Source organism: Arvicanthis niloticus, chromosome X, assembly GCF_011762505.2.
Source record: "Arvicanthis niloticus isolate mArvNil1 chromosome X, mArvNil1.pat.X, whole genome shotgun sequence".
NCBI classification, from domain to species: domain Eukaryota; kingdom Metazoa; phylum Chordata; class Mammalia; order Rodentia; family Muridae; genus Arvicanthis; species Arvicanthis niloticus.
The window spans coordinates 120738108-120763133 of NC_047679.1; the positions used below are offsets into that span (position 1 = coordinate 120738108).

General features: G+C 37.1%; 1 protein-coding gene across 1 annotated transcript; it reads right to left on the bottom strand.

Moving 5' to 3' along the window:
* Positions 1–10125: 10125 nt before the first annotated feature.
* LOC143435597 (endogenous retrovirus group K member 5 Gag polyprotein-like) lies at positions 10126–11811 on the bottom strand. The gene has a single exon (XM_076919002.1). It carries the CDS (start codon positions 11809–11811, stop codon positions 10126–10128), a length of 1686 nt encoding a protein of 561 aa, XP_076775117.1.
* Positions 11812–25026: the final 13215 nt, after the last annotated feature.

The window sequence follows — 25026 nt, forward strand, 5'->3', positions numbered from 1 at the left end:
CTTCTAAAAAACAAAGAGTAACCCACCAGTAATTTGAATTTACTGTAAGAAAAAAAAGAGTGTCAGTAAAGGTAATTGAGAAAGAAATTATAAAAGATAGGAGAATTTTATATTCTTTCATTTCTTAACCAAAATAAAAAGGAAGTAAATGAAACAAAATTATATATAATTTCACTGTGTTGGCTGCAACAAGCATAAATATAAAAACTACAACAGTAACAATGCAACATGAAGAACTTGGTAGGGAAAAAAGCTATATGAGAGTAAGGAAATTACACCAGATGGTAACTGGAATCTAAAGGAATAAATGACTAAAACTTGAAACAGTTCTATAAATAAGAAGGTTGAGAGAACAAGCTCTATAAAAACTATACTCACAACTTTCCTTGGTTTTCTTTAAAGAAATAGTATTGCATAAAGAAGCACAACCATACAACTCTAGGGAGCATTACACTGTTTTTTTTGTTTTTTTGTTTTTTTTTTTTCAGGTAGAATAATTGGCAATAATTAAAAAGAAACATTTTATTTTGTAAAAAATTCTATATTTGACCATAGCATAATGTGGTACATAGAAAACTGAAAAATGCGTTAAAAACTCACAGTCCAGTTTAACAACATGCTGCAATAAAAATAGCAATATACATGCACAATTATAAATTCATAAACTAGAAATGAACAGGTCAAAGATTAAATTAAGAAAAGTGGTCCATTCTAAAAATGTATGACAGGCAGATACTTATCACTATGTTAATGGAAACAAGACTGAAAATGTTTGAAAAAATCACATTAAAGAAAAGGAAGAAGATCTTCCAGTATTCACTTCTACCTTTATTGGTAATCTGCACTCTACACCCTGGCCCACAGCTCTGCCTGACTGGCAGGGGGCCTGCAGCCATCCAGGAAAACTGGACCACAGCTCTGCCCACCTCCCTGGAAGCTTGCTGACACCCAGAATAAACAGTTCCAGATAGCTGCTACTACCACAGACTACCTTGCTAGTCACACCAGAGATAACCAGAGGGCTAACAACAAGCTCAAGAACACAATCAGCAAATGTCAGTAAAATGTGGCACCATTAGAACCCAGCACTCCTACTGCAGCAAACCCTGAATATACTAATACACCTGAAGAGCAAGACTATAAACTTAAATCTCATCTTAGGAAGCTGATAGAGGCCTTTAAATGGGAAATAAATAAATATTTTAAAGAAATACATAAAAGTACAATCAAAGAGGTAAAGGAAGTGAATAAAACTGCTCAAGACCTGAAAATGGAAGTAGAAGAAATAAAAAACACACAAACAGAAGCACCTCTGGAGATGAAAAGCCTAAGAAAAAGAACAGAAACTACTGGCATAAGCATGAACAACAGAATACAAGGAATGAAAGAGACAATCTCAGGGGTGGATGATACAATAGAAGAAATTGATACATTGGTCAAAGAAAATGCCAAGTGTAAAATGTTTGTAACTCAAAACATCCAGGAAATTTGTTACACTATGAAAAGACCAAACCTAAGAATAATAAGAATAGAAGAGGGTGAAAGTTCCCAGCTCAGACTCCCAGAAAATATCTTCAAAAAAATATTAGAAGAAAATGTTCCTAATCTAAAGAAAAAATGGTTATAAACATACAAGAAGCTTACAGAACATCAAATAGATTGGGTCAGAAGAGAAACTCCTCCTGTTACATAGTAATTAAAACACTAAATGTACAGAACAAGGAAAGAATATTAAAAGCTCCAAGGGAAAATGGCCAGGTAACATAAAAAGGCAGACCTGTCAGAATTACACCTGACTTCCTAAAAGACACTATAAGAGCCAGAACAGCCTGGACAGATGTCTTGCAAACACTGAGACCACAAAGGTCAATCCAGAACACATAAAAAAATATATAGCTAACCATGATCAAGTAGGGATGCAGGAGTCATTCAATATATGAAAATCCATCAATCTAAATCCAATATATAAACAAACTGAAATAAAAAATCACATGATCATGTTTTTAGATGCTTAAAAATTGCATGCTGGTGAGGATGTGGAGAAAGGGGAAACACTCCTCCATTGTTGGTGGGATTGCAAGCAGGTAAAATCAGTCTGGAAATCAATCAGTCAAATCTGAACAGATTATATAGGTTGTATTTATATGTTGATTTTTTTATTTCTATATTTAACAGCAAGGGTTAAATGGGTTATTTCATTTCTTGGGTTCTTTATATATTTTGGATATTAGCCCTCTATAGGATGTAGGGTTAGTGAAGACCCTTTACCAATATGTAGGTTGCTTTTATTCTTATTGATAGTGTCCTTTGCCTTATAGAGGCTGTTCAATTTTCTGAGTCCCATTTATCAAATTTTCATCTTAAAGCCTGAACCATTTGTCTTCTACTCAGGAAATTGTCTACTATACCAATGCATTCAAGGCCATTTCTCACTTTCTTTTCTTTTAGATTTAGTGTATCTTGTTTTATATTGAGGTCCTTGATCCACTCAGACTTGTGTTTTGTGCAGGGTTATAAGTATGAATCCATTTTCGTTCTTCAACATGCAGATATCCAGTTAGACCAGCACCATTTGTTGAAGATGCCTTTCCCCCATTATGTTTTTAGCTTCTTTGTAAAAAATTAAGTGTCAGTAGGTATGGATTTTTATTTTGGGTGTTCAGATATATTTCATTGATCAATTTGTCTGTTTCTATATCAATACCATACAGTTTTTATTTTTATTGTTCTATAGTACAGCTTGAGATCAGGAGTGCTAATACCTCAAGAAATTCTTTTACTGTTCATGATTGTTTTATCTATTCTTGTTTTGTTTGTTTGTTTGTTTTGTTTTTCCATGAAATTTGAGAATTGCTCTTTCAAGGTCTATAAAAAATTGTATTGTAATTTTGATGGAAATTGCATTGAATTTGTAGATTGCTTTGGAAAGATGGCCATTTTCGCTATATTTATACTATGAATACATGAATACATGAGTTTAGGCAATCTTTCTATCTCTTGATATCTTCTTCAATTTCTTTCTTCAGAGATTTGAAGTTCTTATCATACACATCTTTCACTTTCCTGTTTAGAGTTACACCAAGGTATGTTATATTGTTTATAGTTATTGTGGAGGATGAATTTTAGTTTTTCCCAGAATTCTAGAGACAGAAGTGGGTGAATCTCTGATTTAGAGAACAGTCTATTCTATGTACTGAATTCTAGGCCATCCAGGACTCCAGAGTGGAACCATGTTTGAAAAAATCTTAGGTAAAAGTTGCTCATATTTTCTCTTCTCCAATAAAGTTATTCCACTTTGTATAAGAGATGAAAACATAAGAGTCAAATATATGTATTAATGCACAGATATATGTCTTGAAGCCTTTAGGTTGCTATTTGTTTTTAAAAATCAACACTGCAAATGCAAACAATGTGAAAATAATGAAATTTGATTAATGTAAAAAGAGTGAGAAAATATTTCAAATCACATTGTAAGATTCTTGAATTTATAACATATAATTTAAATATAGTATACCATTCACATGTGAAATTTCCAAAAGTAAATAAAATATTTAAAAACCTAAAAGAAGCAGATGGTAGTTGTGTAAGCCTTTGTGTATGCCTTTAATACAAGCACTTGAGTGACAAAGGCAGGCAGATACCTGAGTTCAAGCCTAGCCTGGTCTACAGAATAGATTCCAGGACAGCTAGGGCTACATAGAGAAACCCTGTCTTTAAAAGAATCTAAAAACAGTCCCAATTTTAGAATGAATAAATGATCTAAGCAAATACCACCTTTAAGAACATATGCTAGGAGACAGAGATGGCTCAGCTGTTGGGAACAGTGTTTGTTCTTCTAGGGGACCTTTGTTCAATTCTTAACACCACATTGTGGTGTCCAACAACCTGTAACACTATTAACAGAGGATCTGGCACCCTCTTCTGGTTTCTGTGGGCATCTGGAAAGAAAGTAGTACACAGGCATACATTCAGGCATAACATCCTTAAACATAAAATTAAAAAAAAAGGAAAAAATTATAAATTAAAGACATTTTAAAAGAAGGTATGCTAATATATAATAATAGAAGTTCAAATTCAAAGGATATTTGAGAAATAAAAATGACAACTTTTATTTTTATTTTTATAAATGAGATAAAACTCCATGCCCAAATCAATGATAATAATTAAAGACAGACATAAAATAACAAGTGTTAGTAAATAAGGAAGAAACTGAAGTTTCATATATTTCTCAGAGCTATTTAATGTTGTATAGTATCAAATGAAAAGAAGCTTACGGCTCTTCAAAACATTGCATAAAGCTAATGTATAAGAAATTCCATTCTTATATAAGTATATGTTACTGGGAAAAATTGACTTAAACAATTTAAAAGGAGGAAATTAGTATTTGAATTTTTGGTTTCATTAGGTTCATATAGTGAGCATTTTGGTTTCTTAAAAAAATATCATGTAGATGTGTTTTTGTTTTAATTCCAGGTGTGGAATATGGAACTGTTTCAGGTTGTTCACAGCAGCTAACTATGCTTTGTCTCTGGCAGTAGGTTGGTTCTGCCAATTGAAGATAGTTTATGTTAGCAATTTTGGGGTCCCTTGAGAGAATGTAAAACTACAGAGCCCTGAGAGATGGAGGTTGTTATTCTTCCTGTTGTTGCCCCAACCAGTGCTGCTGCTGATCCCTGATACTGCTGGTTCCTGCTCTAGCATTTGCTGCCTTGCTGTTTGTTTGTTTGGTTTTTTTTTTTTTTTGAATTGTTGATTGTTGCTTTGCTGATTGGAGATATCCTCAGAAATAAGATTTGACTTGGTCCAAGGAATCCAAAGTGTCTAATTAACAGGAAGCAGTCTATAAAATTCATACCATTTTCCTCTCTAACCTTCTCTCACTCCCCTTGTGGAAAGTTGCAAAGGGTTGAGGTGGAGAAGGGTAGTAGGAAAAAGGAACCCAATAAAGTAGCCCAAAATACATTAACAGTTTCTGTGCATGGTTACAGGCTTATGCTTATGATCGTGTCTGCTGTTGTAGAGGATGTTGTACAGGATGGAGCAAAACTGCTCCACTCATGCCAGTCCACAGCAAAGAGAAATAGGAAGAAGTCAGTGACAAGGTATTTCTCATCAATGTAGAAACCAAGTGACCTTCTCCTAGACCAACCTCGCCAATATACCACCTCTCAAAGATGTCAGCACATTATATCAAGAGATTAGTTTACTTACAAGATCAGAGGCTACAGGGTCCATTCTCTTTCAAGTAACCAATAACACATGGGGCTTTTTGGAGGCTCTTCATATACAAATCATATCATGATTTACTCTATATAGAAATATATGTGTGTATGTGTGTATATGTGTGTGAAGTATTATTTTGTAATAAAAATTCTAATATATGCTACATTATAGATTAATCATAGAACATTACTACAAGTGAAAGGTGTTAATAACAAAAGACAACATTTAACTTACATTAAACATTTAATTTACATGAAAATTAAAAGTATAAACATTTTATCTATAGAAATTTAAAATAAATTAGGTGTTCCCAGAGACTATGTAGAAGGTTGCAAATGATGGTAAATTCTTATGAGTGTAAGACTTTACTGGGGAAATTTAATGAAATTACTTTAGATTTTAAAATAATAATGGGAATTGGTTATCATATAGAGGATAAAAGAATCTGTAGTGTTTAGGCCTAAAAAGACATCTATATTACTCTTTCTCTACCCAAGACTCAGGAATCAGTATGGTAGAAGTGGACAGAAATGTTAAAAGAGTCAAATGAAGAAGATATCTGTAGCAAAATTCCATTTTTAGACATGGCACTGCAGTTCCACACACAAAATCACAGTAAATTTAACGGCATCCATAAGACATACAAAAGATGATAGCATTAAGCCAGCCTAAATTTCAGTATCAGAGAAAGGTGGGCAAAAGTTCTACTCCTAGAGAAAGAGATTTAGACAATTAATAGCTATTGATAGAGGGGGAAGAAGTTTTCTTTAAGGATGTGTTCTTTGGTAGGTCAACCATGTTCTATTGGACAGACACAGACACATGAGTATATGGGTGGCACATAAAAAAGGCAGAGTTACTTTATAAAACAGCTTACCTGAAGTTGGGGGTCATATTGACTGGAGTTAGTAGGTATAGTAGAAAGTCAATGTGATCAAAATACTGGGTGTTCAGCCCTAAAAAAATACATGCAGGCAACTCTAAACAGATTATACAGGTTGTATTTATATTATAATTCTTTGATTTATATATTTAACACCAAAGCTTAAGTACAAAAGGCTGTGCATTTCAGAGAAGCATGTCAATCTAGGAGAAGTAGGTAAATAAATGATTTGATTTACAATATGAATTACATGAAAATCTGAAAGAATTAATAAAAGTATTTTTAAATAGAGTTATCTCTCTTAGCATTACTAACCTGTACAAATTTTCAAGTTTTACTCACAATTATATATAAGCAATTTGATTCCAACAAAAATAACAAATTAATCTAGTGGATAATTTAAGAAAAATATTACTTAGCTGTGAAACTTAAATAATGTTTTTTGAATAATTAATTAACACCAAAGTTGGGAAAGAATGTTGATGAAGATTTCTTAATTAGAATTTATCATTTATTTCAGGATAGAAAAATGAACATGAATTATAGTTAACTCAGTCATTCTGGATTTCTGACGGGGTTGAAAACTTATAGCCTCATAGCCAATCCTGGCTATTTACCTTGAGAAAAAAAAGATTTGATTGGATGGTTGTCAGCTGACATTCATCCTAAAGTGCCGGGGGCCGGGAGCCGACCCCCTCGCCCCCGGCTTGGGGGTGAGAGAAGGGGAGGGAGAGATGCAGCTGCTTCTTCTTTCTTCTCCTCCTCCCACCGTCAGGTTCTTCTCCGAGGCAGCCCCTATGCTACTGTAGCTGACCTGCAGTCAGCATCCTGGCCCTAAGACCAGTAAGGTGTTAAGTAAATAGCCTTGTGCTATCCTAAAAACTTCTTCTGAGGATAATGGGACTGCAGGCTAGGGTGATTAACACCTGTAGCCTAACAGCAGAGGATTAGGCAACGTGGCCTTTGTTCTATCTCAGCAGGAACTGCTGGGCTCTAACTTGCAGGAAGAAAAGACACTTTAGAAAAGTTACTATAGAGTTTATTAAGTGTAAAAAGTATCCTATGAAAGCTATCTGAGGGGAAACGTGGAAAGGTCCTGAGTGGGGAAGAAGAAAAGATTCTAACAAAGTAAAATTCTAAGGGAGAAAAATTCTAGGCAGGGGGAAAGGAAAGGGCGATGGGGTCTAACTAACTAATTCCTAATTCGCGCGCTCAACTCTTTGTCTTCAGTATTTATATGCCATTCAGAGTACATGATCACATGTTACAAAGTTCATCACAAGTTCACACCAAAATTCAAGTCATAAATTGAAATAGAAGTTTACAACACAGAATGTTTACATGAATACCCATTAGGAGTAATTATCTAACTAGACATTCATCACCTGTCTAGCTCTACAGGTTCGCAGAAAGTTTGAAACTATAACTTAAGAAATTAGTGAAGTTTTGTATAGATAAACCCAGGCAATATTTTCTCTTCTGTCCTGGTACCTATAATAAATTGTGGATTCCCTCTAGTAACCTAGGCTAATGGTTTTATGACCTCTTGGAATGTGCTCTGAGCAGGAGAAGGTCCAGTTACTATCACTCTTGGGGCAATTAACTGATAACACTCAGGAGACTGGCAGAGTTCTCATTGCAGTTTGACTATGCCTAAAGGACTTAATAGCAGTCCCGATATAAAAGAACTTAATAATCACTGATATAATTTTAGGAATTCTTATAGGATCATCATTAAGACTTAAGAAGTCATCTATTTGTCTATATAGTATCACTACAAGACAGTACATCTTCGTGGATCTGCAGAGATCTGCTACAAAGGGGTGTGCTATTGCTTAGTGATTGTTACATATGTTTAATAATAGTAATAATGGGAAAAGCATATTAATAGCAGGAATCTTTCCTAAAATCACGTCCACCACAGCCTTGCTAATGGGGCACACTCGTCGCAGATTATATAATAATCCGAGGCAAGCATTTCAGGATGATCATCTGCTCATTATTAGCTTGTCCCATTATGGCTCCCGACATCTCTTCCCTTCGAATAATATAAATGAAGAGTATATATCTCCCTTTGAGCAGTCCTGATAGCAGTTCCTAAACACTTGAAGATGACTGGAAGAAGAACCAGAAGTAGAATAACTAATCCTATAATAATTCCCAAATTTATAAGAAAATTCCATAAAATATTATCTTTAACAAAATTTATGATTGAATTTGAAAAATAATAGGCCAATTCTACTGCTGGAGAACTCTTCAGTCTGGAGTGACTGATGGCACTGATCTGGGAATCTAAAGTATCCATATGAATAGCGAGCTGTGAATAGTTCCACACACCATGTAGATGTGCCTGTATCTGTTCCCAGGACATTTCTGACCCATAGTAGGGCAGAGGAATGACACAAATCCACTTAAAATTGGCATGACACGAGGTAGTTAAACGTGTTTTAATATTCTGAACCTGAGTTCCTATGTAAATGATGGCTTCCTCTAAAGCATTGACTCTATCTGTTAAACCTCTATCAATCCTATCCTGGGTAACCAGTGCTAAAGAAATATTTTTTGTCAAGGAGTTAACATGATTAGCAGTGTGTACCTGTTGGGATAGGGAGGCAGCAGAAGCTGCAACTTACCCTAAGATAGCAATCAAGGCAGTAATGCCTTAGATAAGTCCAGCTATAAATCTCTTAGGTCGTGAAGGAAAATTAACAGGCAAACAAGGCAAATAAAGCATTACACCAAGGCTGTGAGAAAGTAATAGATGGCAAAACATAAAGTAGCCAGTATACAATGAGAAAAGGCATTATGACACAATGGTGAAGTTATACAGTTGGTCAAATAGCATTTTGGTAGGAAAATGATATATATAGATTTATATTTAACAATTTTATATCCCTTATATCCCCTGGGTATAGAATTAAAAGTCCAATCAGATGCAATCAAGAACCATGTCTTCAGTATCTTCTTTTGCTGAGGTCTCTGGCACGGGTGGAAAGTCTGCAGATGATGATGGCTTGAAGCAGGCTTGAAGGAAGTGGCAGATGTGGAAGTCTCCATAGAAGGGGCCTGGTACAATCAGCTGGTCTGGCATCTATAGCATCCTGTAAATATATAAACAGAGCTTCTCCCGGAAAAACATCCAGTCTTTTTTATTATCCAGTTGGTAGGCCTTTAATTTAGTAGAGGCCTGAAATGTTTAGAAATGAACTTTTTCCTTTTATAAAGTATGGTAAGGAGATAGATAATTATGATTTCATTTTGTAATTTAGATGTCTATATTTTATACGGTCTGATAAGCTTATTCCACAATAGCATGTCCATGTGAACTATAAGGAATGCCAGTGGAATATGAGAAACTAAGAGTGAAACACCAATATTTGAATGCTTCTTAAGTTTAAGCAAGGGCATTGTCTGATTTTAAGCCCTTAGTATTATAAACTAATGAAACAAATACTGTATCGTATCTATGAAAGTTTTCCCAATTAGGAAAATACATAAATAACAATGAGAATTAAGAGTCCATATGTACAGGAATAAAGGCTAACTTTTCAAAGACAGGACATGTGTAACATTTCTCTGTTTTAAATCACAAGGACCCAGGGTCATCAGGGGTTAATTCCCAAGCTGAGCTAAGAGCTCTGCAGGAATGCAGGAGCAGTTTCACTGAGAGCAATGATGATTTGCAGTGTAAGATTTTGCTAAGTTACCTTTGTAGGAAAAACAACAGGCTTTTGTTAAGAAATTAAATTAATCCTTACTTTCATGCATAGGACCAGAAAGTATAGAATGAACTTGAGCATGTCCAATAGAGAAAATGCAATTTCTAAATTGAAGCAAGACTTGTGATTCTGAAAGTTGGGGCTAAGTTTGTAAAATAGTTGTAAAGCAGTTAGAGGTTTTAGAAAGGGGTTTGTCCTTCGTATTTAAAAGACAGTGGCTATTTTACTAGCTCTGTTTGTATTCAAAGGTTTGTTGTGTGAGGAAAATTTCTTTTAAGATCTTAATAATTTGAGGAGAAGTCATAAGTAAATGTTTTTGTGGAGGCTCAGTTCTGTGCTGTCTGTATATAGTCCTTTGACAAATGTTTTGGTCACCTGAGGCTGTTGAATTACCTCTAATGTTTGAGGGGCCTGAGGTAGGTCTCTCACACAGTTCTTCTGACTTGATAAGACTTTTGTATATTTAGGGATTATAGTAGTACCAGATAAGGCAGTACCATTTTTATGAAAGTTAGTTTGGCACTCTTTACGCCAGTGGTACCCTTTCAGATTAGGATGACACCCTCTTGAATTTCTGCTTTGAGTGAGGTCAGGAGCATTAAGATTTATGGCATCTCCTGCCTTCTTGGGACATTGTTTGCTGATAGGTCCAGGCCTCTTATTTGAATAACTTTTGTGAGCAAAGCCTGATTTATTAAATTTTTTCTGCCCTTTATTAGTAAGATTTTGGATAATGTTCTGGCCTTGTGAGGTTGTTGTAGTGGGTACACCTTGAAAATATGAAGTAGCAACCTCAACTTTAGATAAATTCTCAGATTTTTTAATTGTCTTTAGAAGAGACTGACAAGCAAGTTCAGTATTCATAAAGACCAGTTGTTTTAAAACAATTTCTTTCGCCTCAGGGCTAAGAGCCATACTCTCCACTGTCCCCTTTAGCTGGGTTACAAATTCCTCAAAAAGTTCTTCTGGGTCCTGGCTTATATAAGCAAGGCCTTTGGTATTTGTATCTCTATTAAGTAAGCCTCTCCATGCTTCTAGGGCTGCAGCTGATTTATTTACTAGAGCTTCCTTTGTAAATTTTTGTTGAATCCTTACTTCAAACCATTCACCTGTATCCATAAACATTTCGTATGTTAACTCTTTCACTCCCTTCTTTTTTTCAGACATTTTAGATAACTCTTTTTGAGCCAAGTTCTTAAATATATCCATCCACTGTAAAAATTCATCTCTAGTTAGATAGGCTCTGGCAATTTTAAACCAATCATGAGGAGTCATAAGCAATTTAAATGCCAAAGTTTCCTGAAAGGGATCCTTATCCTCTTTGTTATTCTGCATACTCACTGGGAAGCAGCCTAACAATTTGTCCTGTTGCTGAGCTTGAATTACACCAGCAGCAGATCCAATAGGCCCCTTTGCTTTCTTTTTACCTTTTTCAGGGGGTTTTGTGGAATGACTTATATTTAAATGCTGCATGGTAGGCCACTTATGTTTATGATGCATTGTTACTATCTTTTCAGAGTCAGATTCCTCCTCTGAGGTAGATCTTTCCTCTTCTGATTCACCATTACTCTCTCCTGAACTACTTTTCTCAGACTTTTCTGTCAAGGAATTAAGACATTTCTTAGATCCTGAGTGAGACTGTAGTAACGGAGTCCCCTCACAAGGAGGTGAATCTGGTGCCTCTTGGGCACCTAAGGCCCTTCTTTCATCTGCTAATGTTTCTTTAAGCGCATTCCAAATAGCAAATGCTGTAAGGGGCATACCTTTTCCTCCATTCTCTGAAAACCAGTTTTTAATATCTAAACCTACCTTCTCCCATGTATCCACATTTAAGCTTCCCCTTTCTGGGAGCCAGGGGCTGACTGTTTGTACAAACTGAAGAAAGTCAGTCAACTGGCTAGTGTTAACCTTAATGCCTTTTTTCTTAAGAGTATATTTGATAACATCTATGAAAAACTCTCTGTCTCTAGATTCGCTTTGTCCCATCCTGATTCACTTCGGTGCTAGCAGTATTTGTTGAAATCTTCACTGATAGTTACAAACTACACTTAACAGGGTCAGTACCAAATAGCAGGCCAGTGCCTAATACTAGTCAATAAAACTCCTAGTAAAAAGTACAGACAACTATGTAATTATCAATAACGTACTGGATACCTTCTTTCAGACTGAACATACATATATAATTCTTAGAGCTAAATATTTAACAGCAACCTGTAGGGGTGCCTTCTTTCAGGCTGAGGTAGGGTGGGGTGGGGCAGCTTTGCCTTCTTTCAGGCTTGGAATAGCTTTCTTTTCAAGCGTGGAGGGGCTTTGCTTTCTTTTCAAGCTGGGGGGTTTCTTTCAAGGGGGTCTTCAGCTTTCTTTCAAGCGGGGGTCTTTGCTTTCTTTCAAGCTGGGGGTCTTTGCTTTCTTTCAAGCGGGGGTCTTTGCTTTCTTTCAAGCGGGGGTTTTTGCTTTCTTTCAAGCGGGGGTCTTCAGCTTTCTTTCAAGCGGGGGTCTTTGCTTTCTTTCAAGCTGGGGGTCTTTGCTTTCTTTCAAGCGGGGGTCTTTGCTTTCTTTCAAGTTAGAGGGGACTTTTGCTTTCTTTCAAGCGGGGGTCTTTGCTTTCTTTCAAGCGGGGGGGGTCTTTGCTTTCTTTCAAGCGGGGGTCTTTGCTTTCTTTCAAGCGGGGGTCTTTGCTTTCTTTCAAGCGGGGGTCTTTGCTTTCTTTCAAGCGGGGGGGGGTCTTTGCTTTCTTTCAAGCTAGGGGTTCTTTGCTTTCTTTCAAGCTAGAGGGGACTTTTGCTTTCTTTCAAGCGGGTGTCTTTGCTTTCTTTCAAGCTAGGGGGGACTTTTGCTTTCTTTCAAGCGGGGGTCTTTGCTTTCTTTCAAGCGGGGGTCTTTGCTTTCTTTCAAGCGGGGGTCTTTGCTTTCTTTCAAGCGGGGGGGGGTCTTTGCTTTCTTTCAAGCTAGGGGTTCTTTGCTTTCTTTCAAGCTAGAGGGGACTTTTGCTTTCTTTCAAGCGGGTGTCTTTGCTTTCTTTCAAGCTAGGGGGGACTTTTGCTTTCTTTCAAGCGGGGGTCTTTGCTTTCTTTCAAGCGGGGGTCTTTGCTTTCTTTCAAGCTGGAGGGGACTTTTGCTTTCTTTCAAGCAGGGGTCTTTGCTTTCTTTCAAGCTGGGGGGGACTTTTGCTTTCTTTCAAGTGGGGGGGGGTTCTTTGTTTTCTTTCAAGCGGGGGTCTTTGCTTTCTTTCAAGCTAGAGGGGACTTTTGCTTTCTTTCAGCAGGGGTCTTTGCTTTCTTTCAAGCAGGGGGGGGTTCTTTGCTTTCTTTCAAGCTACTCAGATTGCTCTCCTGTCCTGAACTAACTTTCACAAATCAGTGGGCTAGCTAGGCCCTAGGCGAGACCCCTAGCTCTTCCAAGATACACACAGAATATCTTTTGGGGGGGGCTTACCTCAAGAAGTCCCTGTTCAGGCGCCAGAAAGAATGCCGGGAGCCGGGAGCCGACCCCCTCGCCCCCGGCTTGGGGGTGAGAGAAGGGGAGGGAGAGATGCAGCTGCTTCTTCTTTCTTCTCCTCCTCCCACCGTCAGGTTCTTCTCCGAGGCAGCCCCTATGCTACTGTAGCTGACCTGCAGTCAGCATCCTGGCCCTAAGACCAGTAAGGTGTTAAGTAAATAGCCTTGTGCTATCCTAAAAACTTCTTCTGAGGATAATGGGACTGCAGGCTAGGGTGATTAACACCTGTAGCCTAACAGCAGAGGATTAGGCAACGTGGCCTTTGTTCTATCTCAGCAGGAACTGCTGGGCTCTAACTTGCAGGAAGAAAAGACACTTTAGAAAAGTTACTATAGAGTTTATTAAGTGTAAAAAGTATCCTATGAAAGCTATCTGAGGGGAAACGTGGAAAGGTCCTGAGTGGGGAAGAAGAAAAGATTCTAACAAAGTAAAATTCTAAGGGAGAAAAATTCTAGGCAGGGGGAAAGGAAAGGGCGATGGGGTCTAACTAACTAATTCCTAATTCGCGCGCTCAACTCTTTGTCTTCAGTATTTATATGCCATTCAGAGTACATGATCACATGTTACAAAGTTCATCACAAGTTCACACCAAAATTCAAATCATAAATTGAAATAGAAGTTTACAACACAGAATGTTTACATGAATACCCATTAGGAGTAATTATCTAACTAGACATTCATCACCTGTCTAGCTCTACAGGTTCGCAGAAAGTTTGAAACTATAACTTAAGAAATTAGTGAAGTTTTGTATAGATAAACCCAGGCAATATTTTCTCTTCTGTCCTGGTACCTATAATAAATTGTGGATTCCCTCTAGTAACCTAGGCTAATGGTTTTATGACCTCTTGGAATGTGCTCTGAGCAGGAGAAGGTCCAGTTACTATCACTCTTGGGGCAATTAACTGATAACACTCAGGAGACTGGCAGAGTTCTCATTGCAGTTTGACTATGCCTAAAGGACTTAATAGCAGTCCCGATATAAAAGAACTTAATAATCACTGATATAATTTTAGGAATTCTTATAGGATCATCATTAAGACTTAAGAAGTCATCTATTTGTCTATATAGTATCACTACAAGACAGTACATCTTCGTGGATCTGCAGAGATCTGCTACAAAGGGGTGTGCTATTGCTTAGTGATTGTTACATATGTTTAATAATAGTAATAATGGGAAAAGCATATTAATAGCAGGAATCTTTCCTAAAATCACGTCCACCACAGCCTTGCTAATGGGGCACACTCGTCGCAGATTATATAATAATCCGAGGCAAGCATTTCAGGATGATCATCTGCTCATTATTAGCTTGTCCCATTATGGCTCCCGACACTAAAGCCAAGGAAAAAGCCAGGTTCAGAACTAAGTGTTTTAGTTAGGAGAGATGACAGAGGTTCTGGTTAGTCAACAAAATGATGGACTGGGTATTAGGACTATCTTGTACTTCACTGGTACAAATTGGCATAATTATGCTCTAATTGTATTTTGAGAGAAAAGTTTTATTTTAACAGGAAGGGTGATATATAGGAAGGTGGGAGGAATACTGAGAGGAAGAGAAGGAGTAAGCATAGGAGAAGAAGGAGAGGAGAAGCTGGGTGATGAGAGAGAGAAAGAATGGGGCGACAGTTCATGTATCTCCACCAGTCAAAGATAGTTGATATATCTAGGTTGGGTAGTGGGTTACACCTCTGATTGAGCAATACCAGACTTATAAAGCCTTTGATTAACATTTTTTAAAAAATGTATAAGTGCAAAAAGAAAAGGGGGGCATGGGATAGGGGTTTTCTAAGGGGGGAGAATGGGGGAAGGGGACGACATCTGAAGTGTAAATAAAATATCCAATAAAAAAATGGAAAAAACAAAACAAAATTTGTATGCCACAAAATTAGAAAATCTAAAAAAAAAAAAAAAAGAAAAATGAACATGAGATTTATATTAATTCCAAAATTGCATCTTATCTGCCTCACACTGCACCTCTGTTCAGACTCCTTATTCATTAGAAATCACAATTCTTGCTTCAGTCCATTTGTGTCTAAGTTTCTAAATATAAGAGATTCTTTACAGCACTTCTCTTACTGTATATGCATTATTTTACTTAATATTATATTCTGTAGTAGCATGTATTTTCCTGCATATGATGCAGGCCCATCTAAGCACCCCATCAACACAAAGAACTTGAGGTTTTTATGCTACTTGACCAACTGTCTTGGTCCTCTCAGTAGGATCTCATGGTTATGTGTTCCAGATCAGGTAGTTTCTCAGAAAACTGGCCTCACACCTACTGTTCTCAATTCTGAGGTTTCCCAGGGTTTAGGCTGGCCCAACCTTATCAGTTCTTCTGTCTCATGGCATGGTCCACTTGTCTCACAAGAAGATACTTTGAACATAAATAAGTGGGATAAGAAACTCATTAAAATTGATGAGGTAAAAACTGATAATTCATGCCCCAAATATTTGAGAAGGTTAAACCCACAGAGAAATGATCAACACTAAATGGACTTACTAGTGTACATATGTGTAGGTGTGTATAGATGTAATTATATTAAAGGAGAGGTCATAAATTTATGATGGACTGTGGAGGACATGGGACCAGTTATAGGAGGAAGAAGAAGGGATAAAAATGACATAAATACTGAATTTATGTAAATATTTTTAAACAGAACAGGATACTATAAATAGCAAACAAATGTTATTCTTGTAGCATGTGTGGAAAACTTAAAAGCCTGTTAACATCATAATGGATGAATGATGTATATTTGAAAGGCAGAATAATGAATAGTGAGGAAAACTAAACACTTAGCTACAGTGATATAAATGTAATACTGTATTGAAAGGGGCAAATAAAAAGCAACACAAGGTATAATTCAATTTCTATAAAATATGAAATATAGGAAGCAAAATTATAATGTTTAAGAACTTAACTGGTAGAAATATAAAGAAACTAAGAAATTAACATGATAGTCAGAGGTGAAGTAACCTTTTTAATTGAGGTTGACGCATGTGCCCAGGCAGTAATGTAGAACTGTTTACTCAGTCTTTCTAGCAAGAACATATGCATTCAATGCCATTACCATTACAGCTTTTCTTCTACTTATCCTTCAAATTTTGTTTCTTTTATGATAAAAAAAATGCTCAATACATTTCAAGGTTAATGAAATGTCTCAATTAATGGAGGTGCTTGCAATGTAATCCTGGTGACATGAGTTCAATACTAGGAACCCATGAAATGGTAGAAGAACAGAACTTATTTCACAATTTTGTCTTTTAATGTCCACAAGCAGACTGTGGAATATGTACCTCCACACGTATATGCAATACTATTACCACTACTATTTTGTACAAAATACAAATTATATTTCAGTATATTTTGGATGTGCAAAAAAAGAGATAAACACATATTACAATATAGATATATATTATGGTTTAGTAACAGGAAGGAAGATAGGTTAGTAAAAAGAAGACATAGAAAGGCCTGGAGTTATTTCATGTCTTCCCTGCACCTGACTCCAAGAGATCAAGAAGGAAAATAAGGGTTGAAAACATTAAATATGTTAATAATTCAATAACATTTCAGTCAATATAGAAGGCAGAAAATAAAATCTAAAATGTAAATCTCTAATTTTCATGCTATAAAATAGTTATCTAAAGTTTTTATGTTCCTAGATTAGACTTATTACCCCATAAGTTATAGTGCCTTTAATGATCAAAAAGATATGTAAGGGATGTATGTGTGTGTGTAAACACCTACATAAAAAGACAAGCATAGGTACATGCATATAAACTGTACTGCAAACTAATGACCATGATGAAGACTTTATTCTTTGTTAACATTGTTATTTACCATTTGCTATGAACTTGCTGTAATCATTAATAACAAATTTTTAAAATTATATAATCTAAAAGTGCAAAAGAATTCCAGACATAATTTACTTCAGTGGAATATTTAATGGCAGTGAGAACTAACTCTTTAATAAGTACACAGTAATAACAAATAATCAAATCTCTGCCTGTAACTCTAGAAATAAACTCTACCTATTACCTTGGGAGAACTAAGATAATAGATTGTACTATGTTTTAGCTAAAGACATTAGTCATGCATTATAACTAGGCCAGAAGAGCCATATTTTTCTGGCTGCTAACATTTTAATATGACATTATTTAATTCTTTAAGAATATCATACATGCATACAACGTTGTGTTGGCCCAGCACTCTCTGACAGTTTTCTGTGTTAACAGGTCTCTTTAGTGGGGAGAACAAGGGCTATATAAACCGTGGGGAGTAGATAGGCATTTTCAGGGTGAGTGTACATTATTGGCTGGGGCTGAGGTCCTGGGAATGCTTCATTTACATGAAGAGGCATTCCAGGTGCTTTCTGGATGCATCCTAATAGGGAAAGGGAAAGGTAAACCTGTAATTGGTCCATAAGGCTACCTGACGACCTCACTGGTGGTGGAGGTAGGCACCCATAGGTCTATATTCCCCAGAAGGCCAAGAAGAGGGAGAGAGTAATCCTTACTCCTGCTGATCTCAAGATCAGATTTTTGGGGTTTAGACAAATCTTGATCTCACTCTTGTTCCAGGCTCCTTTCCCCAGGTCACACTTACCCTACATTGTGTTGACCATATTCATATCCCACACCTCCCCTAACTCCTCATAGATGTTCTCCCTAACTGCTGGCTCTCTTCCCAATTTCGTATCCTCCTTTTGTATTGGTTTTGAAACCAATCAAGGTCATGTTGTTTTGCTTATATACACATGACTGTAAGGCCATATCCTGGAGCTTTGTCAACTTACCAGGTGTCAAACTGTTAAAGAAAACTAACTCTGTCTTTTCTGGAAGCCTTTGACTACTAGTAGCTCTTTAGTTAGGGAATGGACTTCCTGAGTTCCTCCTACCACCATGCTAGATTGTTTATGTTCACCAATTACATCACATTTTTTCTTGGCTGGAACAACTCCTTGTTAGCCTTTGTCCCTTTCCTTTCCTTTCTTCCCATAATCTTTTAAAATTTTCAACATTTTAAAAGATAAATTTCTCTTTAAAAATTTTCATGTCTTTAAAAGTCTATTATTATTATTTATTATCATTATTATAAGTAAAATACTTCTTATTCCAAGAAGAAAGAAGCTAAGCACAGTTATAATAAAATCAAAGGAAAAAATATAACTGTAAATATTTTGGTATCCAATATACAGCACCTGGAGTACGGTATGGTCTTTAGAGCTCTAAATGGCTTTTGGTAGCTCCACTGGCTCTACCATCCATAGAACAGAACAGCTCCATTTCACATTTGCTGCTGTCCTTGACGGTCAAACAAAATTTCTGCTATTTTCAATATTTTCTAGGGACTCTCTGTAACTAAGGCTGCACTCTCACCTATGGCCTTTCCTGGCCTACTCAGGGAATCCATGTTTGACACACATATACTGCCTTACCTACACTCTATGACCACTTCCATCCTGCATCTTCGATGTTCCAAAACCAGAACTGCATTGGGGGTTCTTATATATTGCCATATTCAACTGTAATCTTGAAAAACATTCTTGGTACCCTGTGAAACACACCTTCCATGTCCTAATCCATAGGTATTGACTTTCACCAACTTGTGCACATATTGCTAGCTGGACCTAAGGGGATCTGAGGAACTAAAAGAATGGGATAAGCTACAAACTAATGCTGTTGACAATCTTATTTCAGTTTCAGAGTAATTTTATACATGAATGTAACAAAGAAAACAATGATCCAAGGAATGTCGTTTGAGTCCAGAAAAATATGTAAATAAAGGCCAGAAAGAACATGCTAAATACTAACTGGATAACTCTTTCCCTGAACTTTCTCAGGAAAGAACAATTTAAATACAATTGAGTCCTTCTGTCCTAAGCCTGTGCTTTGAACAGACCTTGGGCACTGGGTCTTCACCCAGTCCCACAACAATCAGAACAAGCTCAACTCCCAAGTGCTCTAACATGCCCAGGATTACAGGACATGCCCCAACATCTGCCCCAACATCAGTAGTAACTGGGTGCCCCAGGAACCAGGGACGCATGAACGAACACCCAGCCAGTGCCATGGGTTCCTTCCAGTTTGAACTTGCACCTGGACCAGACCAGGGATGCTGGCTTTGCACCCACTCTTAAAATATCCAGATGGAGCCTGACTCCCAGGTTCTCTGAAATTCCCAGGATCACAGGATCACAGAGAAAGCTCTACTGCCAGAGATTGAACACACCCAGGAACACTGAAGTTCTGACACACTCAAGATCACAGCTGAGGCCACAACATATTTCCTAACACCCAACAGACATAACTGTGATCCCCACAGGAACTAGGGAAACACAAACCCCAGCTCAGCTAGAGGCACAGGTTCCTTCCAGCTTGTCCCTGTGCCCAGAGCAAACCCAGGAATCTGGGTCCACACCCACCCCTGCAAGACACAAAGGCAGCTTGACTTCCAGGACCTCTGACACAACAGTATCTCAGGAACTTAATCACACCAGGATTTCAGCATCCCAGAAGAGGTTTGAATCCCAGAAGCTCTGACACACCCAGGATCTCAGGATCACAAAATCAGAGGTTCACAGAGATAGCTGGACTCTGAAGAGTTCTGACACAACCAGGATCAGGGAAGGACAGGGTCCAGGCAGAGACAGCAAGGACAGGCAGCACTAGAGATAACCAGATGGCTAGAGGCAAGCACAACAAAATAAGCAACAGAAACCAACACTACTTGGCATCATCAGAACCCAGTTCTTCCAAAACAGCAAATCCTGGATACTCTATCACACCGGAAATGTAAGATTCAGATTTAAAATCACTTCTTATGATGATGATAGAGCACTTTAAGAAGAACATAAGTAACTCTATAAAGAAACAAGAGAACACAGGTAAACAGGTAGAACCCTTAAAGAGGAAAAAAAAAAAAAACCTTACAGGAAAACAAAACCAAACAGGTGAAGGAATTGAACAAAACCATCCAGGATCTAAAAATGGAAATAGAAACAATAAAGAAATCATTAAGGGAGACAATCCTGGAGATAGAAAACCTAGGGAAAAGATCAGGAGTCATAGATGCAAGCATCACCAACAGAATACAAGAGATAGAAAAGATATTCTTAAGTGCAGGAGACACCATAAAAAACATTGACACAGCAGTCAAAGAAAATGCAAAATGCCAAAAGCTCCTAACCCCAAATATAGGAAATCCAGAACGTAATGGGGAGATGAAGCCTAAGGATAATAGGTATAGCAACTTGACAGCACATCTGAAAGCTCTAGAACAAAAGAAGCAAATATACCCAAGAGGAGTAGACAGCAGAAAATAATCAAACTAAGGGCTTAAATCAACGAAGTAGAAACAAAACAAAATAAACAAAGAATCAACAAAATCAGAATCTGTTTTTTGAGGAAATAAAAAATGATAGATAAACCCTTAAAATTAATAAAATCAGAAATGAAAACAGAGATATAACAACAGAAACTGAGAAAATTTTAAAAAATCATCAGATCCTACTAAAAAAGCATATACTCAACAAAAATGGAATATCTGAATGAAATAGACAATTTTCTAGACTGATAAAAGGTACCAAAGTTAAATCAGGATAAGATAAACCATGTAAACAATCCTGTAATTTCTAAAGAAATAGAAGCATTCATTAAAAGACTTCCAACCAAAAAAAGGCTGGGACCAGATGGGTTTAATGCAGAATTCTATCAGTCCTTTGAAACCTAATACCAATACTCTTCAAAGTATTCCACAAAATAAAAACAGAAGGAACACTACCAAATTCATTCTATGAAGCCACAATTAGGCTTATACCTAAACCACAAAAGACTCAACAAAGAAAGAGAACTTCAGACCAATTTCTTTTATGAATATCAAAGAAATATTCAATAATATTCTTGCAACCTGGAATCCAAGGGCACATCAAAATGATCATTCATCATGATCAAGTAGGCTTTATCCCAAGGATGCAGGGATGGTTCAATATATGGAAATCCATCAATATAATCTCCTATATAAACAAGCTCAAAGAAAAAAAACCACATGATCATCTTACGAGATGCTGAGAAAAATTTGACAAAATTCAACATCCCTTCATGATAAAAGTCTTGGAAAGAACAGGAATTCAAGGCCCATACCTAAACATAATAAAAGCATTATACAATCAATGAGTCACCAACATCAAACTAAATGAAGAGAAACTTGAAACAATCCCACTAAAATCAGGGACTAGACAAGGCTGCCCACTCTCTCCCTATTTATTCAATATAGTAATTTAAGTTCTAGCTAGAGTAATTAGACAACAAAAGGAGGTCAAAGGAATGCAAATTGAAAAGAAGGAGTGAAAATATCACTATTTTCAGATGATATGATAGTGAATATACTTAAGTGACTGCCAAAATTCTACCAGAGAACTTCTAAACCAGATAAAAAATTTCACTAAAGTAGCTGGATATAAAATTTACTCAAATTAGTAGATTTCCTCTACTCAAAGGAAAAACAGACTGAGAAAGAAATTAGGGAATTGACCCAATCACAATAGTCACAAATAATATTAAATATATTGGTGTGACTCTAACCAAGCAAGTAAAATATCTGTATTACAAGAACATCAAGTCTTTGAAGAAAGAAATTGAAGATCTCAGGATGGATTGGCAGGATTAATATAGTAAAAATGGCCATCTTGCCAAAAGCAATCTACAGATTCAGTGCAATCCCCATCAAAATTCCAAGTCAATTTTACATAGAGTTAGAAAGAGAAATTTGCAAATTTATTTGTAATAAAAAAAACCAGGATAGTGAAAACTATTCTCAACAATAAAAGAAATTCTGGGGGAATCACCATCTCTGACCTCAAGCTGTACTACAGAACAATAGTGATAAAAACTACATGGTATTGGTACAGAGACAGGCAGGTAGATCAATGGAATAGAAATAGATACCCAGAAATGAACCCACACAAGGTCACTTGATCTTTGTCAAAGGAGTTAAAACCATCCAGTGGGAAAAGACAGCATTTTCAACAAGTGGTGGTGGTTCAACTAGCAGTCAGCATATAGAAGGATGAAAATCAATCTGTTTTTATCTCCTTGTAAAAAGCTCAAGACCAAGTGTATCAAAGACCTCTTCATAAAACCAGATACACTGAAACTAATGAAAGGGAAAGTGGGGAAGAGCCTAGAATACTTGGGCATAGGGGAAAAGTTTCTGAACAGAACACCAGTGGCTTATGCTCTAAAATAAGAAGTAGGCTAATGGGTCCTCATAAAATTGCAAAGATTCTGTAAGGTCAATGATACTGTCAGTAGGACCAAATGGCAACCAAAGGATTGGGAAAAGATATTTACCAATCCTACATCTGATAGAGGGCTAATATAGAATATATACAAAGAACTAAAGAAGTTAGACTCCAGAGACTCAAAAAAACCTATTTAAAAATGGGCAACAGAGCTAAAATAAGAATTCTCAACTGAGAAACAGTGAATGGTCAAGAAGCACCTAAAGAAATGTTCAACATCCTTAGTCATCGGGAAAATGCAAATCAAAACAACCCTGAGATTCTACCTCACACCAGTCAGAATGCCTAACATCTGAAACTCAGATGACACCAGATGCTGGTGAAGATGTAGAGAAAGAGGAACACTTCTCCATTGCTGGTGGAATTGCAAGCTGATACAACCATTCTGGAAATCACTCTGGCAATTTCTAAGAAAATTAGACATATTATTATTAGAGAACCCAGCTATACCACTCTTGTGTATATATCCAAAAGATGATCGAACCCATAACAAGGACACATGCTCCACTATGTTCATAGCAACCTTATTTATAATAGCCAGATGCTGGAAAGAACCCAGATGTCCTTCAACTGAGGAATGGATACAGAAAATGTGGTACATTTACACAATGGAGTACTACTCAGCTATTAAAAACAATGAATTCATGAAATTCTTAGGCAAATGGATGGAACTAGAAAATATCATCCTGAGTGAGGTAACCCAATCACAAAAGAACACACATGGTATGCCCTCACTCATAAGTGGATATTAGACCAAAAGCTTGGAATACCCAAGATATAATTTACAGATCACATGAAGCTCAAGAAGAAGGAAGATCAAAGAGTGGATGCTTTGGTCCTTCTTAGAAGGGGGAATAAAAATACTCATGGGAGCAAATATGGAGACAAAGTGTGGAGCAAAGACTGAAGGAGGGGCCATCCAGTGACTGCCCCACCTGGGGATCCATCCCATATGCAGTCACCAAACCCAGGCATTATTGAGGATGCCAGTAAGTGCTTGTTGACAGGAGCTTGATATGGATGTCTCCTGAGAGGCTTGGCTAGAGTCTTACTGATACAGACGGGGACACTTGCAACCAATCATTGGATTGAGCAGGTGGACCCCAATGAAGTAGTTAGTGGAAGGACTGAAGGAGCTGAACCGGTTTGCAACACCATAGGAAGAACAAAATTATCAACAAACCAGACTCCCCAGAGCTCCCAAGGACTAAATCACCAACTAAAGAATACTCATGGAGGGACCCATTGTTCCAGCTGCATATGTAGCAGAGGATGGCCTTATCTGGCATCAAAGGGAGGGGGGGCCCTTTGTCTTGTGAAGGCTTTCTGCCCCAGGGTAGGGGAATGCTAGGATGCTAGGGCAGTGGGGCAGGAGTAGGTGGTGGGTTGAGGAGCACCCTGGTGTAGGTAGGGAAATGGGGGGTAGGATGGAAGGTTGTCAGAGAGGAAATGGTGAAGGGTGATAACATTTGAAATGTTAAAAACAAAATAACCAATAAAAAATAAAATATAACCAGAAAAGAAATTGAAAAAAGGTTGTTGCCAATAACATTTATAATAGCGTAGATATACAATCTATTATGCATACATGTTATACATACTTAGCAGTAGTTGAGGTTTAGGACAATTCTGCAGCACTCAGGTCTGTTAGATGATCCTGGACCAGAAGGCTGAAGATCAGATGCTCCAACGTTTTGTAGTAGAGAGAGTGTTCAGGTGTTCAGAGGTCTCTATAAATTGGCTAAGTTTAGAAGCTATGCTTTGTGCTTCGCACAATTATAGTTAACTCAGTTATTCTGGATTTCTGACGGGGTTGAAAACTTATAGCCTCATAGCCAATTCTGGCTATTTACCTTGAGAGAAAAGATTTGAGTGGATGGTCGTCAGCTGACATTCATCCTAAAGCCAGGTTCAGAACTAAATGTTTTAGTTAGGATAGATGACAGAGGTGCTGGTTAGTCAACAAAATGATGAACTGGGTATGAGGACTATCTTGTACCTCACAGGTACAAATTGGCATAATTATGCTCTAATTGTATTTTGAGAGAAAAGTTTTATTTTAACAAGAAGGGTGATATATAGGAAGAACTAAGGTGGGAGAAGTACTGAGAGGAAGAGAAGGAGTAAGAAGAGGAGGAGGAGAAGGAGAGGAGAAGCTAGGTGATGAGAGAGAGAAGAGAGAGAAAGAGAGGGAGGGCATGGAGGCAGATGTTCATGTGTCTCCATCAGTCAAAGATTGTTTGTATATCTAGGTTGGGTAGTGGGTTACAATTCTGATTCAGCATTACCAAACTTATAAAGCCTTTGATTAACATTTTTTTAAAAATGTATAAGTGCATAAAGGAAAAGAGGGCATGAGATAGGGGTTTTCTAAAGGGGGGATGGATGGGGAAAGGGGATGGCA

Coding starts and splice junctions, on each gene's coding strand:
- LOC143435597 (XM_076919002.1), bottom strand. CDS start 11,811: ATGGGACAAAGCGAATCTAGAGACAGAGAGTTTTTCATAGATGTTATC.